We start from the raw sequence: 15,553 nt of genomic DNA on the forward strand, positions 1-15,553 counted from the left end.
GTTCCGCACAACTAAATACGCTGTCACCATTCGGACCCATATATTCCGTTACTCGAAATTTTTTTAAAATATAAATTAGTTTTCTTGTTTCATTTTTTGGTTTAGCATAACATGACAGAATATTAAAACCTAATATTTAAAAGTCTTTTTTCCTTTCTTTCTGTTTTTCCGTTTTAAGTCTTTGACTTGTGCACTTGCTCTTGTTCCTTTCTTCCAAGCAAATAGTAATTTTGGCCCGTCAAATAACAAATCTATGATGTTTCTCAGAGAATATGATCGATGGGTCGAAAACTCCTCAATGTAAGTCACAATAATAATAATAATAATTTATATAGAGTAAACTCTATAAAAAAAAATTAGTGTATGTGTTTTTGGACGTTGACAAACCTGATTACGGTTGAAGATTTAGATTATTATACAACTTATGAATTACAGTTATTGTGTGTGTGTGTGTGTTTGTGTATAGAATTAAGATGGGTATCAGAATATATATGTTTGGTGATGATGCCAACAACAAAAAAAAAAGATAATTCAAGGGAAATACTTTTAAGTTAAAAGCACTAAAATGTTATGAAAATCAAATTAGAGAATATATCAATGAATATAAAAGTAACAAATATATTTTTCTAGGTAATTCTATTCCACTAGATTTTATTCTAAATCATCAAAAGAAAGTGTTTCCTCTTTAGTTGGTGAAATTTATATTTTAGGTAGCTATTTGGTTTTGGAGAAATATTAATAAATGGGGATCAAATAGAGATCGAATCCATTCCTTGAAGCAGAGTGGGTCCAAAATTGCAGTTGCAGCTCATGTGTTCTTTTAAAGACGTGAGGCTGAGAAGTAACGAAGAGACATAGAAAAGAGGACAATGACCAAAGGTGGTAACATAACACACGTATGACTCGTCCTCACTTTGCTGTCCACAAAATTCTCTATTTTAATTTTCTCTTTGCCATAAAAAATTTAAAACCTACCACCGAATTTTCTCACAATTCCACACAATTGAAACTGAAACTTTTAAAACATTCTTACCACTCATATGAGTANAAGTAACAAATATATTTTTCTAGGTAATTCTATTCCACTAGATTTTATTCTAAATCATCAAAAGAAAGTGTTTCCTCTTTAGTTGGTGAAATTTATATTTTAGGTAGCTATTTGGTTTTGGAGAAATATTAATAAATGGGGATCAAATAGAGATCGAATCCATTCCTTGAAGCAGAGTGGGTCCAAAATTGCAGTTGCAGCTCATGTGTTCTTTTAAAGACGTGAGGCTGAGAAGTAACGAAGAGACATAGAAAAGAGGACAATGACCAAAGGTGGTAACATAACACACGTATGACTCGTCCTCACTTTGCTGTCCACAAAATTCTCTATTTTAATTTTCTCTTTGCCATAAAAAATTTAAAACCTACCACCGAATTTTCTCACAATTCCACACAATTGAAACTGAAACTTTTAAAACATTCTTACCACTCATATGAGTATAATGGTCACACTACCAAATGATATAGGTGAATGTTCCTTACTTTGGATTGGATAATGGTCACACATACACAGACTCCAAAATGTTTATTATCTTATACATCGAGTTTTTCGGATTTTGTAGAGTCGGATCTAAACAATGTTTGCTATGCGAGTCGTGTATATGTTATGTGTCACTCAGTTTTAACGGAATATGTGTCTACTTCTAGCTTTAAAACTTGATTTGACAAAAACAAAATTGTATTCAATGCTGTAAATTAAAATAGAAGATTGTATAAATGCATTAATGCTTAAGGGGGGAAAAAAGATTGCTCCGTCTTTTTCAATCACATCGTCTAAAGTTATACATTTTCAACCAACAATTAAATTTAAAAATTTACATCAACAACACTTTACACACGATTGTAAAAACCAACCGGTAACTTTAATATCTTCGGTTCTTCGCCAATCACATCACCAGTTCACCACTACATATATCACTCATAGTTTAAATGTTAAATTAGGTCCACTATATATATGATCAGTTTGAAAAAAATCGAAATCTGAACATTTTAATCATCGTCCTTTCGCCGACTACGAACGCATGAATTAAATACAAGTTTCCATGTTTGGCTATATAAGTAGCCACGACAACAAACTTCACATTTTCTTACCTGAAATAGGATTAAATGGGACCTTCCCCTGTCCTTAGACTCCTAGTAGTATACAAATGGATAAAATCAGAATCATACGTGGATTGGTAAATAAAGGCCGATTATTTTTACTGAGGGAGAGGAAATGAATATTTTTATATTAATAAAAAAAATTGCTTTTGAATGGGATTGGTTCTTTGATTGGTCCGAATCCCCAGAAGAGCTTACAACAACAACAGTCTTTAACTCTGTTTTCATATGAACACTCTTCATCCTTACAAGCAGCAACGACAAGAACAAGAAGAAGAAGCTAGACACGAATGGGATCTTTCTCTCTCCACCGTCGTCTCTTCCTCCTCCTCCTCCGCCTCCGACGTTATCGGTGCTATTGAGTTCGATCCCACTGATAACATCGTCGCTACCGCCGGAATTTCTAGAAAGATTCGTTTTTACGGCCTCCCTTCCCTCTTACGTACCAGCGCCGCCGTCTCAGGAGGAGTTTCTTTCGTCGATCAAGCCACCGCCTGCGAGTATTACATCTGTACGCCGGCGAAGCTCAGTAGTCTACGGTGGAGACCCGGGTCGGGCGGTCGGGTCATCGGGTCGGGAGATTACGACGGTGTAGTGACCGAGTACGATCTCGAGAAAAGAACGCCCGTGTTCGAAAGGGACGAGCACGGTGGCCGACGCGTGTGGAGCGTTGATTACACGCGTCACGGCGGCTCGTCCGCCATAGGCGCGTCTGGATCGGACGACGGGACCATGCAGGTGTGGGATCCGAGGTGTCCGCCGGAGGAATCTTTAGGCGTCGTACGGCCGGCGGGGATATGCCGGAGCGCCGTTTGTTGCGTCGAGTTCGATCCTTCCGGCGGACCAGCTGTGGCTGTCGGCTGCGCTGATCGGAAAGGGTACATTTACGATATGAGAAAACTCGTTGACCCGGCGTTGACTCTGCAAGGACACAACAAAACGGTGTCGTATGTGAGGTTCCTCGACGGCGGCACGGTGGTGACGGCAGGCACGGACGGGTGTCTGAAGCTGTGGAGCGTGGAGGACGGGAGCGTGATTCGGACATACGAAGGGCACGTGAACGGTAGAAACTTCGTGGGGTTATCAGTGTGGAGAAACGGCGCGCTGTTTGGTTGCGGATCGGAGAACAACAAGGTGTTCGTGTATGATAAGAGGTGGGGGAAGCCGGTTTGGGTAGACGGGTTCGAACCGGTTGGTATGAATTCTGGTTCGGATAAGCGGTTCGTGAGTAGCGTCTGCTGGAGGCAATCAGGTGTGGACCAGTGCACGCTAGTGGCTGGGGGATCTGATGGAGTATTACAGGTTTACGTGGGCAAAAGAAAGCCATAATACTATTCTCCTTAATTTTTATCATTACTATATTTTATGAATTATGATGATGATGATGATGATGATGATGATGATGATGATAATGAAATGCTTCCTAGTTTCTTCTTCTTTGTTTTTCCAAATTTAATTTACTACCTGATGAGGTTGATTTTTTATTCAGTTGTGAGAGAATTTGATGTATCGTTTTTTGTTTTTCTTATAAAGGATTTTTTTTTACTTGTTCTATGTTTTTTTATTATTATTATTGTTAGCAGAAATTTTGTATTTGTAAAACATAAATCATCATTGCCTATTTCTCATAATGTTCTTTTAAGTTAGATTATGATTACAAATCTAACTACTAGTTTGTTGGCAGGTATATCATAAATTTATATTGCCTTCGTCTACGGTCTACCTTATCTAGTATACATCATGAGATTAATTATTTTCTGCTTCACAAAAGAAGAAAAAAAAAAACAGAACAAGTAAAAAAACGATTGATGAATCGTTTTCGAACCTTCTAATTACAAGGTTTACACGAACACAAAATGTGCACTACATATCTTAAATAAACGTATTTTAATCACATCTTGCCAAAATGATGGTCTTATCTCCCTTGTTATAAAAGACTTTAATCCATTAAGCAGTGCACTTTTTGTATGTGCTAATTGCATAGTACATGCATTTGTTGATTCCAAACATAATTGAGCGCACGGGAGAATATATACTAATCCACACTTACTTATTTCTATGCATATACTAATAGGTTATTGTTGGTGTTGGGTTTCGACGATAGACAAACCCATAGGAGAAGCCTAATAAGGAGCGGTTGTCACAATCATTAGCGGGTCCGTTATGGGTCCGAGAAGAAGGTCCGACCAGGAAGAACGTCGAGTCAACTGCGAGAGGAGGTCGCGGGATCATGAGCCCAGATCTTCGGAGGAGATAGTTAAGATTTTATTTTCTGTTTAAATACTGAGGTTGAGGTTAAGAAAAGGACATGTAATTTTACGCAACAAAACAGAGAAAAATCAATACAAAATCTAGTTCGTCATTTTTCATTGTTCCTGTCGATTTAAACCGAAAATCTGTCCAAATCTTATTTCACTTTTGAATCAATCTAGTTGTTGTTTCTCATCAACAGTTACAGACAGCCATATGCTAATCTATCTACACACTTGCTATCACCATCAACTAAAATATCTATGAACTCAACACCAACACAAAAACTACTTGCTAGTGGTATGCAGACGTGTAACGCCTAACTTCGTATAATCGTGTTTATAAAAATAAAGATTGTCGAGAAAAGAATAAACGACAATATAGATTTCGATTGTAACAACGGAACAAACAACACAAAACTGCTAGCGAGAGCAATTCTTGACAGACAAACAAACAACTATGTTTTGTATAAAAATAGACAGAATATATATAACAAATACAACAAAGCAATTTCCGAATAGAGACGTACTAGACCATACTAATTATTTTTTTCTAATTTCTAACCTTTGGTGTTTTACAGAACGATAAGAATTGGTTTTTCTTTTTTTTCTAACACTAGGAAAGAATTCGTAGCAACCTATATCAAATTATCACTTTATGAGGTTGTTTACCAAAATATTGTTGTCTTCTACTATGTGACTATGTCTAGTGTCTATTACTGTCTTTTGCTTTAACTTCACGACTTTAGTCATCTAATTTTTTCATGTCCAAACTCATACAATTATAACTTGAAGGACGTATTCACCCATTTCAATGTATTGTTTGTCTTCATCCTTCATCAATCGTCGTTAGATTCCTTTAGTATAAAGTTAACTCATATTCAAAATACACCATTTCGGTGGCTTAGGAAAACTGATAGCTCAAGGTGGTCTGATGTTGATCAAAATCACTCTTTCATAAATCAACGATCTTCGAGTTTAGTCTTTCTTTTGTCTTCCCCTGAATTTTTTTACTCGGTATCAAGAAAGTTGGTGTCGCGCTTCACATTTGAAGATTGAATAGCATGATGGAGAGTCCAACCGATTGATTCAAAATTAAATAACACCATTTTGTTGGAACTTAAGTAAACGTTGTTCATTTCTGTCTCTACTTTACTATACTAAGGTCTTTGAACGCATTGTATTATTATCGTAAGTTTTCCCAAAACAATATAATGACTCCAAATCCTTTTGACAGTAAGGTTACCGATAAATCACTACCTTTTCTCCTGATAAATAGAAAATTTCATTACACACAATTGAAAAGTTCACATCTTTTCCTTTTATCTTGAAACTTCTATATATATGAATCATATTTACTATCTTAACCAAGAAAGTAAACAACTAAGTTGATTAGGGGAGTTAACAAATTTCACGAGTTGAATGTAGAAGATTTAGTTGGATGAAAGTGCGTAGACTTGTATTCTCGTCTGCGATAATCAAAGTCTCCAACAAAAGGTGATCATCAAACAAAACATAAAAACATTCCAAAATCAAAATCAAACCAAAATCTCCAGACTTTCAAATTTCCTAGACTCCAGTGAAAGCCTTCTTTCCAAAGGCGGATGCACCCGCTGGGATCACCTTCAGCACATTGAACCTGACAGTCTTAGACAACGGCCTGCAAATAAATCACAAACAATCAGAATATTGTTTCCCCAGCATTGGCCTATAAAGCATAAAAGAGAAACCCAATATTCATACCTGCATTGGCCAATGATGACATGATCACCTTCCTTGACACGGAAGCACGGTGAGACATGGGCAGGGATATTGGAATGTCTCTTCTCATATCTGATGAAGGAGAAATAAAATGTTAAAGCCTAAAACCATTTATGCTATACAGAGATGAACAGAGAACACAATCTGAGTTTAGATGAACAAACTTACCGTTGATACTTCTTCACAAAGTGGAGGTAATTCCTACGGACAATGATGGTCCTCTGCATCTTGGCGCTGTGGCAAGTACCAGCTAAGATACGTCCTCTTACGGAAACAGTTCCAGTGAATGGACATTTCCTGTCAATGTAAGCTCCTGTTCCACATAATAATAAAACAGAACAAGATTACCAAACAAGTCCGAAATGTTTTGATTGTGATATCATCAAAGCAAGCACTAAAACGAAATTAAGTGCCACACCAACAAATAAAAGCTCTAACTAAAGGACATATCATATTATCAAAGATCAAATTGTGAAGAGAGAAATGCAGATTTCTATATAGCAAAGCCTTAGCTTACACTACATTATCTATTCAGATCGAATCATTTGATACTGTAGAAATTAGAAGAAGAAGAAGAAGAAGAAGAAAAAACAAACCTTCAATGGCTTCACGAGGAGTCTTGAAACCCAAACCAATGTTCTTCCAGAAACGGTTCCCACCCTTTCCAGGTCTCTTTCCTTTGCCAGATTTCTTCGAGCTGAAACACACAAAACCATTAAACCCTCAAAAAATCATATGAACCAATTCAAGAAACAAAATGTATATAAGAATCTTGAATTTTAACCTTAGGAAGACCTTGGGTTGCTTGAGAAAAGCTTTCTCAGTCTGCAAGAGAAACAAGAAGATGATTAGAATCGTAAAAGAGTGTTGAAATGAAAACGAGGGAAGAGCACATAGAGAAGGATGAAAACGAACTTGCTCAGCCATGGCTACTACTGATCGCTGCTCTCCGCGGAGCTCTGGAAGCAAAAAGGCTGTAGAAAATGCGAGAGAGGCAACAAGGAAGAAGAGATTGAAGTAATGAAGCTCCCCGGAAGAAGCCCTAGTTTCCTGTCCACAGTTCTCTCTCTCTCTTTAGTTGGGTTTGGGCCTTCTTTATCATGGGCCGTGTTTTTTCATTTTTTGATATCTTCATATTCATGATTGTGGTTAGTAGTGGGCCTAGTGGCAGTCAGGGGTACTCGGTTTGGTTCTGGCTTGGATTGGTTTTCAGCTTTAAGATCAAAAACCGAAAGAAAATCAGTTTGGTTACGGTTTGGTACTATTCTGTTAGGAACCAAAGTTTGGTACTTTTCGGTTTTGATTCTAAAATACCTTAATAACCTGAAATATTTGGGCATTTCATAAATTTTGGTACTTTTTGGATGTTTTTGGATATTTTGAGTATTCTGGTTAATTTTGGATAAGGTCTATTCGGTTATGGTTTGCTTATTTCGGTATTTTTTATTTATTTTTCAGATAGTTCTTTATAAATGATATTTTTGGATATATAATTGTATTCCAATTTTTATTCCGGATGCTCGAAATATTTCGATTCGGTTACGGTTCTTTCGGTTCTAGAGTTTAGAAATAATTTTGGTATTTTCGATTTTAGTTTTTTTTTGGCCAGAACTAGATTTGTGGTTGCTTTTTTTGTGATGTTTTGTGGGGTTATGTGGTGGCTAATTGTTCATGTTTCACATATCAAACCACTTACTAACCGCATTTATGATAGGGGCCGGAAGATGAGACCAACGATTACGCCATAAAGAAAGAAAATCATATCATTGCACGTCCCAATTCATAAAGCTAACTAGGGAAATGCCTTTCAATGAAAAGCTGTATAAACAAATACAAATTAAATTAATAAGATGTTTCCATTTTACCTTAATTATAACTTTCTAATATACCAAATTAAACCAACATTACGCAAACTGAAAACATCATTACATCAACACCACATTTCATGTGTTTTACCATCGAGATGATTTTAGATCATATGCACCCGAAAAGCTTTTTGGGAGCGGTACCGGTAGCTCGGTACTTGGCAGCTAGTTCCTCGGCTTTGAGTATCTCTTCTCCACGCTTAGCTTCGATCATCGCTCTTTTCTCTTCTGCCTCTTTGTGAATTTGAGCTATTTTGTTCTTCATCAGCTCCACATACTCTGCCTTCTTTTTCTCCAATTGCTCCTGTTTGTCCATTCCAATTTCACAAATTAGAGAAACCAGAGTTAATTCTCTAACCAAAGTATGTTAAATATTAGTTTGAAACAAAATTAGTAATTCCCATTGTAAAAAAAAAAAAAAACATACCTCCATTTTCTTGAGCTCAGCTTCGACAGCTGCTTTCTTGTTGTTCTCCCATGATCCAATTGAAGAAAGCTTCTTCTCAGCTCTGTATCAAACATTTTCTTCAAGAAACTTAATGATAATTTCTTGGTTTAATATCAAAACTTTTTTACTAGTGATTCGATTGTTAGGAATCCCGGTTATATGGGTAAATGTTAAATGAATTTAAATAAGATAAAAAAACGTTACTTGTTCTCTATTTTGCATTTCTCAGCCTCTTCCCAAGCTTTGATAAGTGACATCCTCTTCTCTGTCTCAACTCTAGCCAGAACAGCATCTTCACTCCCAAAATACAATCATTAATTAATCAGAGTTTGTATGTAGGAAAATAAGAGACACTGACAAACACATACATCCATACATTACCTTTATATCACTCAGTATTAATCAATAAAACGATCAGCTTTCAATTTTTTATACACATCCATGATAATACGGTAACCAAACCACCCAATTATTTTACTCCCCAAATATGACAAAAACACTAATTAATTAATTACACCTATATGTATCCTTTAATTTTCAGATTATATTAGTATTAGTCATGAATTTATTTCGTTAATTACCTCGATTAACTGATCCTTGTTTCTTCTCTTCCTCTACTTCCTCTGCAATTAAAAAGTAATAATATTATAAGTACTAATAAAGAACTATAACAAAACATTAGTGGAACAAAAATCTTTTTGAGTTCTTCTTGTCCAACCTTAAAATTGAAATAAATACAGATTTTAAAAAGATATTTTAAGGTCTAAAAATACTGTTTTTAATCTTCAAAAAAAAAAAAAAAAAAAGATTAAAACGTTATCANTAATTTTCAGATTATATTAGTATTAGTCATGAATTTATTTCGTTAATTACCTCGATTAACTGATCCTTGTTTCTTCTCTTCCTCTACTTCCTCTGCAATTAAAAAGTAATAATATTATAAGTACTAATAAAGAACTATAACAAAACATTAGTGGAACAAAAATCTTTTTGAGTTCTTCTTGTCCAACCTTAAAATTGAAATAAATACAGATTTTAAAAAGATATTTTAAGGTCTAAAAATACTGTTTTTAATCTTAAAAAAAAAAAAAAAAAAAGATTGAAACGTTATCAGTAAAAAATCTTCAAGAAAAATCAGGTATATTTGACTCTGATCAGTTAATTAATATAAGAAAAAATATTTTCAGAAGTTTTTCATGATCGTTCAGCCAACTTGAGTAGTAATCTTGATATATATATATATTTTTTTTAAAGATAAATTACTAGCGACGACGGGGACAAGAGCCTTGGAACCCTCTAGCTTCTCCTCCACCGGCGCAGGAGATGGAAGAACGGGTGGTGGAGCCACCGGCTTCTCTTGCGGTTGTGGAGCAACAATATCCGCCGCAACAACAGGTTTCTCCTGTGGAGCAACATCCGTGGCAGCAACAGGTTTCTCAGCCGGTGATGGAGCTGGTTCCGTAACGGTCTCTGTCACCTTCTTAGGTTCATCTGCAGCCATGACGTCTTCACGTAGGTACAACAACTAAAGATTACAAAGAGAATCGGAATGATTCAGAAGTCTTTTTGGGTTATTTGAGAGAGAGAGAGAGAGAGAGAGAAAAACAAAAATATATTTAGAGAGATTAACTGTCGTCGTATTTTCAAGAAACTGAGCTGGGATAAGTGTTTGGTAAGTGATATGTTCTGTTCCTCGTTGTCATAAAATGACTCGCCTCCTTTCTTTATATATATTTTGATTTTGATTTTCTTCTTTTTTTAGCATCATTGATGCACGATCGATCATTAATCATAAGATCATTTATAAAATCCATCCATATGTTATTTATATTTACAAATTTCACCCCATATGTTTCTTCATCAAATTTACGTACTCCAATCAATAATTCATGATGTTTAAAACATTCAAATTACTTCAACGAGCGATAGTGTTGCAGTGGCCATTGATCGTTTGATTCGCATTTTATAGATATCGTTACGATATAACATTATGGGCATTGGGCCTCTCTCTACATAGCTTTGGTACTCAAATAGAAATGTTTTCGAAGTATAAGGATTCAACGACAAATCGATAAGTCTTAGAATTATAGGAGTGGGACCTTTCGAATGTTGTTTAAAGAGGAGTAGAGGACATTAGAAACACGGAACCGTGATTAGGCAGTATAACCGGTTTGCTACTCAGCTAAAATGTTACCAAACCGGGGGGTTTGTTATATACATATAGAGTTTCAAAAAATAGTATCCAATCAACCGGATAAATATGGACAAACTCAAATTATGATATTTTATTTATTAATTATGTTCTTTTTTAATTTGTTTTGGTTTGTTGTATAAACCAACCAATGTTCACCAACTCCCATGACGTCATATGGTTAACAAAAAAGTTAGAGAAATACTGAGAAAATAAAAGAAATATAGGATACTTTACGTTACGTTACTTAATTATATAGATAGCCCTAACCTAAAAGGAACTCTTTAAATATATAACTTGTAACAACATTTCTTTTGCGCGAATCTTGTTTCTTATCGAAACCGTAAAGTTTTTAATTATGTAAAATCGGCAAAGTTAAGTGAATGAATCCAATTAATCATAATATATTTAGTATATGCTAAATCCGGTATATAATTAATATCGAGAATTCTATAACAGAAAAGGTAGCTAATAGTTGCTATTTACAGTAAAACAAAGGTAATTTACAAGTACTCGTTAATGAGTCCTTGTTGTTACCAATTCCTTAGAATAATTTTCTGAAAAGAGTCTGTTATGCGATTTCGTTACTAATTAAAAATTAATTTTTGATAACTTTGAGTTTTCGATCCATATATAGTTTTAAGTACACATCTCCATATGATTAAATATTGAAATAATCTTTGAGTTTTGTGATTACGCAGCTACATATAGAGCTTGACTGGTTCTCCCGCTAGCTCCCGCAAACGCTGCGTTTGCGTTTGCGGGCGGTTGCTAGCGTTTGGGGCCAATCACACAAATCGCTCCCAATCGCTCCCAGTCGCTCCCAATCGCTCCCAACCGTTGAATTCCAAAAGCTGGTTCCCGCAAGCGTTTGCGGTTGCGGGCGTTTGCGTTTCAAATTTTTTTTTTTTTTTTTGAAAAAAATTTGAAACAAATCAATGATAATGAAATATATTTTATATATATTTTTTACCTAACTATTTTATTCATTAAGGATGAGAGAAAATGAAGTACGGATAAGATTAAAAATATTAAAAAAATAAATAATTGGAAGAAAATAATATTTCAATTAACAATAACCCAGAAAACTTGATGTAAATTTAATGGCACATCGCACATAAGTTCAAAAAAATCTAAATAAATATAACGTTTCATCAGAAATTTAAGAAAATAAGATTATTTGTGAAAAATAAAAACAAATCACGAGTGACTCTTCTCAACTCTCATTTGATCATTACTACCGATGCAAATACTGCCCCACAAAACTTATTGAGTGTGTGAGATTTAAGAAAGAAGATCTACGATCTAAAACATATGTTTTAGTCATTTATCAAATTACTTAATTAAAGTTTTGGTAAAAATCCAAATGCATAAAGTAATAAGTATTTCATTATGAAATTTATTTATTTTTTAATAATTATTTTAGTATTTTTAATGAATTTTAATTATAAATCAAGTTTAATAAAGTTTTTGATATTTTAAAACATTTATATAATTATATATCACATTTATTATGTTCCAACCGCTATTGCACCCGCTGGTCAACCAGTCGTAAACCTCCCGCAAATGCACCAATTTTAAACCGCTAAACCAGTCGTTCAAAACGCTTAATAACGCTTGAAACCGCAATCGCCCGCTTCCGCAATCTCCCGCAACCGCAACCGCAACCGCAGCGTTTGAACCAGTCAGGCCCATACTATACACTAGTTTTGCGATTGCAATTAATTTGTTAAAAAGTTTCACATTAATCTGGTATGGAACATCTCTTTACTTATGTCAGATGGCAATAATAGTCTTACGTTTTTTTGCAATTGTAAAACTTATTTTTTGTACCTTTTGCAGTAAAAAAATATATTATAAAAGTTAAAACAGGTCAAAAATAAAGTGAATGCGATTCATATTTGAAAATATCATATTCCTTGACTTTTTTTTTTTATGTGGCTGACTAAATAAATAACTGACAATGAAAAGAGGGAATTGGATATTTGTTAGGGGCCATATGCCCAAAAAGGGTTCGTAGTGTCCATAAGGCTAGCTAAGTATGGTTTTTGATGACATATATAAGTAGCCATTCAATTTTTATTTCCAAACAATTTTCTTTAGAGTACCGTGAGATTTTTCTCTCTCTCCAACCATTTCTCGGTCACAAGATCTAATGGCACATTTTGTGACTGGAATGCATCGGATTCTATCATTCTCTACGTCTCACGCACTCTCTTGTTTGTTACAATTTCAAATCACTCTTGTCTTCTTCATCTCGCTCTCTTTGATCAGAAAACCACCATGAAGAAGTCAATCGTCTGCGATTCATCATCGAATCTACCTCGCCATGCTCTCGCCACGAAGTCCACGAGTTTTTGACCGGCTATTCACGACCTGAAGTTGACAGAGGAGAGATAGCTGATTCTTGAAAGACTTCACGGAGAAATTCATATCCGCTTTCTTCGAAAGGTTTCACTCAGCTCTATCTCGCATGAAGAAAGAGGTAACGTCATTAGATCTTCTTCTTCAAATCCAAATTTGCTTTGATTATCCCTCCGCTATAATAATTCTGCTTATATTGATCTATCATATTTTTGCAGTTTTTAACCATGATATAATTGTGTCTTTTTGAATCTTTTGATTTGTTTTGTATGATGCTTTTGAGTCTTTTAAAGTTATCTAGGATTTTAGCACGAATTATGTTTCTAGAAGTGAGTATTTACAAAATTTAGAATTAACAATTAAATGTATATTTTACTAATTCCATTTTTATTATTTGTAGAATTAATAACTTAAAATTAAAAATAAGTAAATAATGTTATAGTTTCGAATTTTATGAAATATATATATATGTATATATATAAAATCTCTTTATAATTATTAAAAAAAATTGTAATTTTTTTATAATTACCTTTTTATATTATTAATATTGTTTAAAACAAAATATTTTGTTTTTTGTTATAATCTCAAATCTCTCCTATTAAATATTAACTTTTACACATGTCAAAATCTCAGATTGATATAAACTTGACACATGTTAAAATCTTGTTAATTGCTAACTTTCAAAACCCAACTTTATATAATAAGATATTTAAAAAAGTTTATTTTTGAAAATGGATAGATGAAAAAGATATTTTTGAAAAAGTACACCAAAAAAGGTAAATTTTTTGAAAAAGGTATCCTAAAGAAGATATTTATAACAAATTCTCTTTTTTATATTATATTAAATAACTTTCATAAATTTTTATCCGTACACCTATTTCTCTTTTATAAGAAATTACACCAAATATATTCATAACATAATTTTAATTTTCTCTTTTTTTAGCATCGTTGATGCACGATCGATCATTAATTTTAGGTTAGGAGCAACAACAGCAGATTCTCTAAAGAAACAAAGAGACGAAAGCCTTCGTAAGTGTCCACTGTGATGTAGACCTTCTTATTGAGTATACGAGACATAATCTTCGTAGCCAAAATCAGCTCTCTCGCTTTCTTGACAGCAAGGGCAAGTGCAGGATCAGCTTCTTCTAAAGCCTAGAATATGAGAGAAAGAGAAATGATTTAACCACACTGAAACAAAACAAACACAAAATAGAGGAAACGTAGTGAAAGTCCAATCAATATATAGCAGCAAAAAGTTTTTCAAACATCGGTTTATTCACAGAGGCAACAAAACAAATATCTCATACAAATTGCAACCAAACTGAAAATAGAAACTAAAATTGCAAACAAAGAAGATATACAAATCCTTAGAGGATTATCATAGAAACTCTTTAACTTTTAACAACACTAGGTTTTGAATCCACGCTACGCGTAGGTTTATTTGATATATTTTAGTAAAAATTATATATGATTGATGACAATTTTGAAATATTAGCTTATATAAAATTTTAAATTACAATTGATTGGTGAAAATTTTACTTTTTAAAAATATAAAAGTCACTTGTGTTAAAGATTTAAATCTGATCAAAAGAATCATGTAATTAATTGGACGTCGAGGCGAGATGGATCTAACTGGTGACCTAGCATATCCTAAACCGTTTCTTTGACCATCAGACAAACAAAACATTTTTATAATCATGAATTAATCTTGTTTCTCATATTTAGTTGAACACCACCATTTATGTCTTCGTGATTTATTTTTCACTGTTTTCTTATTCTTCATATTCTTTCTCATCAATTTCATTGTCAAATTTTCATGATAAATGTCATCGTTACTTTTACCGTCCGGTTCTTCATTATATTCTTCTTCTTCCTCTTTCTCATCAGCTTCCTCACATTTTCCACTGAATAATCATTTAAAACCTTTTTTTTAGACTACCACACAACCTGTTAACCCATCAAATTCTAATACAAAATCATTGCCTCTTGTCTCGTAAAACTTGCGCAATTTTATAGACCAGCTTAGTCACTACATGCACCCAATTATTGATACTTTCACCTGTATACTTACTCAGTTTTAGATCCACATGTATTGAAACATTTCAAAACAAAATCCTTAATACTACAAAATTGCAAATTACTTGTAGAGAAAGTAATATGAACACATGTATAGCTAATAAAACATGTGTGATTGTCATCGATCCTTCTTCTTTAAACCTGAAAAATTAACTCAAACAACATCAAATCAAGATCTTGTGATGTCAATCCTTCTTCCTTTTACTCAAACGATAATTTTACAGAAACAATATCAAATCATCTATAAAGTCATCCATAAAAACATGTTTTAAATTTTTAAGAGTTAAATATTAATAATACTTAAACTTCTTATAGAGTTTAAATATTTATAATATTTTAAACTTTCAATGGAGGTGTTTGTAATATTTTTAAACATCCTATTAAGTTTAAATATTTCTAATATTTAAAGTTTTAAAAGTTTTAGTAATTATAATATTTTAAACTTTTAAAT

At 33.6% G+C, this 15,553-nt stretch overlaps 3 protein-coding genes across 3 annotated transcripts; 1 reads left to right on the plus strand and 2 right to left on the minus strand.

Moving 5' to 3' along the window:
* Nucleotides 2,224-3,696, plus strand: LOC104706670 (WD repeat-containing protein RUP2). The gene has a single exon (XM_010422880.2). It carries the CDS (start codon nt 2,377-2,379, stop codon nt 3,475-3,477), a length of 1,101 nt encoding a protein of 366 aa, XP_010421182.1. The 5' UTR covers nt 2,224-2,376; the 3' UTR covers nt 3,478-3,696.
* On the minus strand, nt 5,790-7,185 carry LOC104706671 (40S ribosomal protein S11-3-like). The gene is made up of 6 exons (XM_010422881.2): nt 7,074-7,185; nt 6,943-6,983; nt 6,755-6,855; nt 6,327-6,471; nt 6,141-6,230; nt 5,790-6,057 (listed from the first exon to the last, which is right to left on the minus strand). Exons 1-6 carry the CDS (start codon nt 7,083-7,085, stop codon nt 5,967-5,969), a joined length of 480 nt encoding a protein of 159 aa, XP_010421183.1. The 5' UTR covers nt 7,086-7,185; the 3' UTR covers nt 5,790-5,966.
* On the minus strand, nt 7,922-10,177 carry LOC104706672 (remorin-like). Its single transcript, XM_010422882.1, has 5 exons — nt 9,735-10,177; nt 9,345-9,386; nt 8,676-8,763; nt 8,451-8,532; nt 7,922-8,327 (listed from the first exon to the last, which is right to left on the minus strand). The coding sequence occupies exons 1-5, from the start codon at nt 9,970-9,972 to the stop codon at nt 8,133-8,135; spliced, it is 645 nt and encodes a 214-aa protein (XP_010421184.1). The 5' UTR covers nt 9,973-10,177; the 3' UTR covers nt 7,922-8,132.

The sequence above is a fragment of the Camelina sativa genome, chromosome 8, assembly GCF_000633955.1.
Source record: "Camelina sativa cultivar DH55 chromosome 8, Cs, whole genome shotgun sequence".
Classification (NCBI taxonomy): domain Eukaryota; kingdom Viridiplantae; phylum Streptophyta; class Magnoliopsida; order Brassicales; family Brassicaceae; genus Camelina; species Camelina sativa.

Excerpts from the sequence above, each read along its gene's own strand:
- LOC104706670 (XM_010422880.2), top strand. The coding sequence starts at position 2,377 with ATGAACACTCTTCATCCTTACAAGCAGCAACGACAAGAACAAGAAGAA.
- LOC104706671 (XM_010422881.2), bottom strand. Across the intron at positions 6,231-6,326 it reads TTTGTGAAGAAGTATCAACG|ATATGAGAAGAGACATTCCA; the intron begins GTAAGTTTGTTC and ends CTCCTTCATCAG. Across the intron at positions 6,058-6,140 it reads GTCATCATTGGCCAATGCAG|GCCGTTGTCTAAGACTGTCA; the intron begins GTATGAATATTG and ends ATTTATTTGCAG.
- LOC104706672 (XM_010422882.1), bottom strand. The coding sequence starts at position 9,972 with ATGGCTGCAGATGAACCTAAGAAGGTGACAGAGACCGTTACGGAACCA. Across the intron at positions 9,387-9,734 it reads TCTTGTCCCCGTCGTCGCTA|AGGAAGTAGAGGAAGAGAAG; the intron begins GTAATTTATCTT and ends TTTTAATTGCAG. Across the intron at positions 8,764-9,344 it reads ACAAGGATCAGTTAATCGAG|ATGCTGTTCTGGCTAGAGTT; the intron begins GTAATTAACGAA and ends TTGGGAGTGAAG.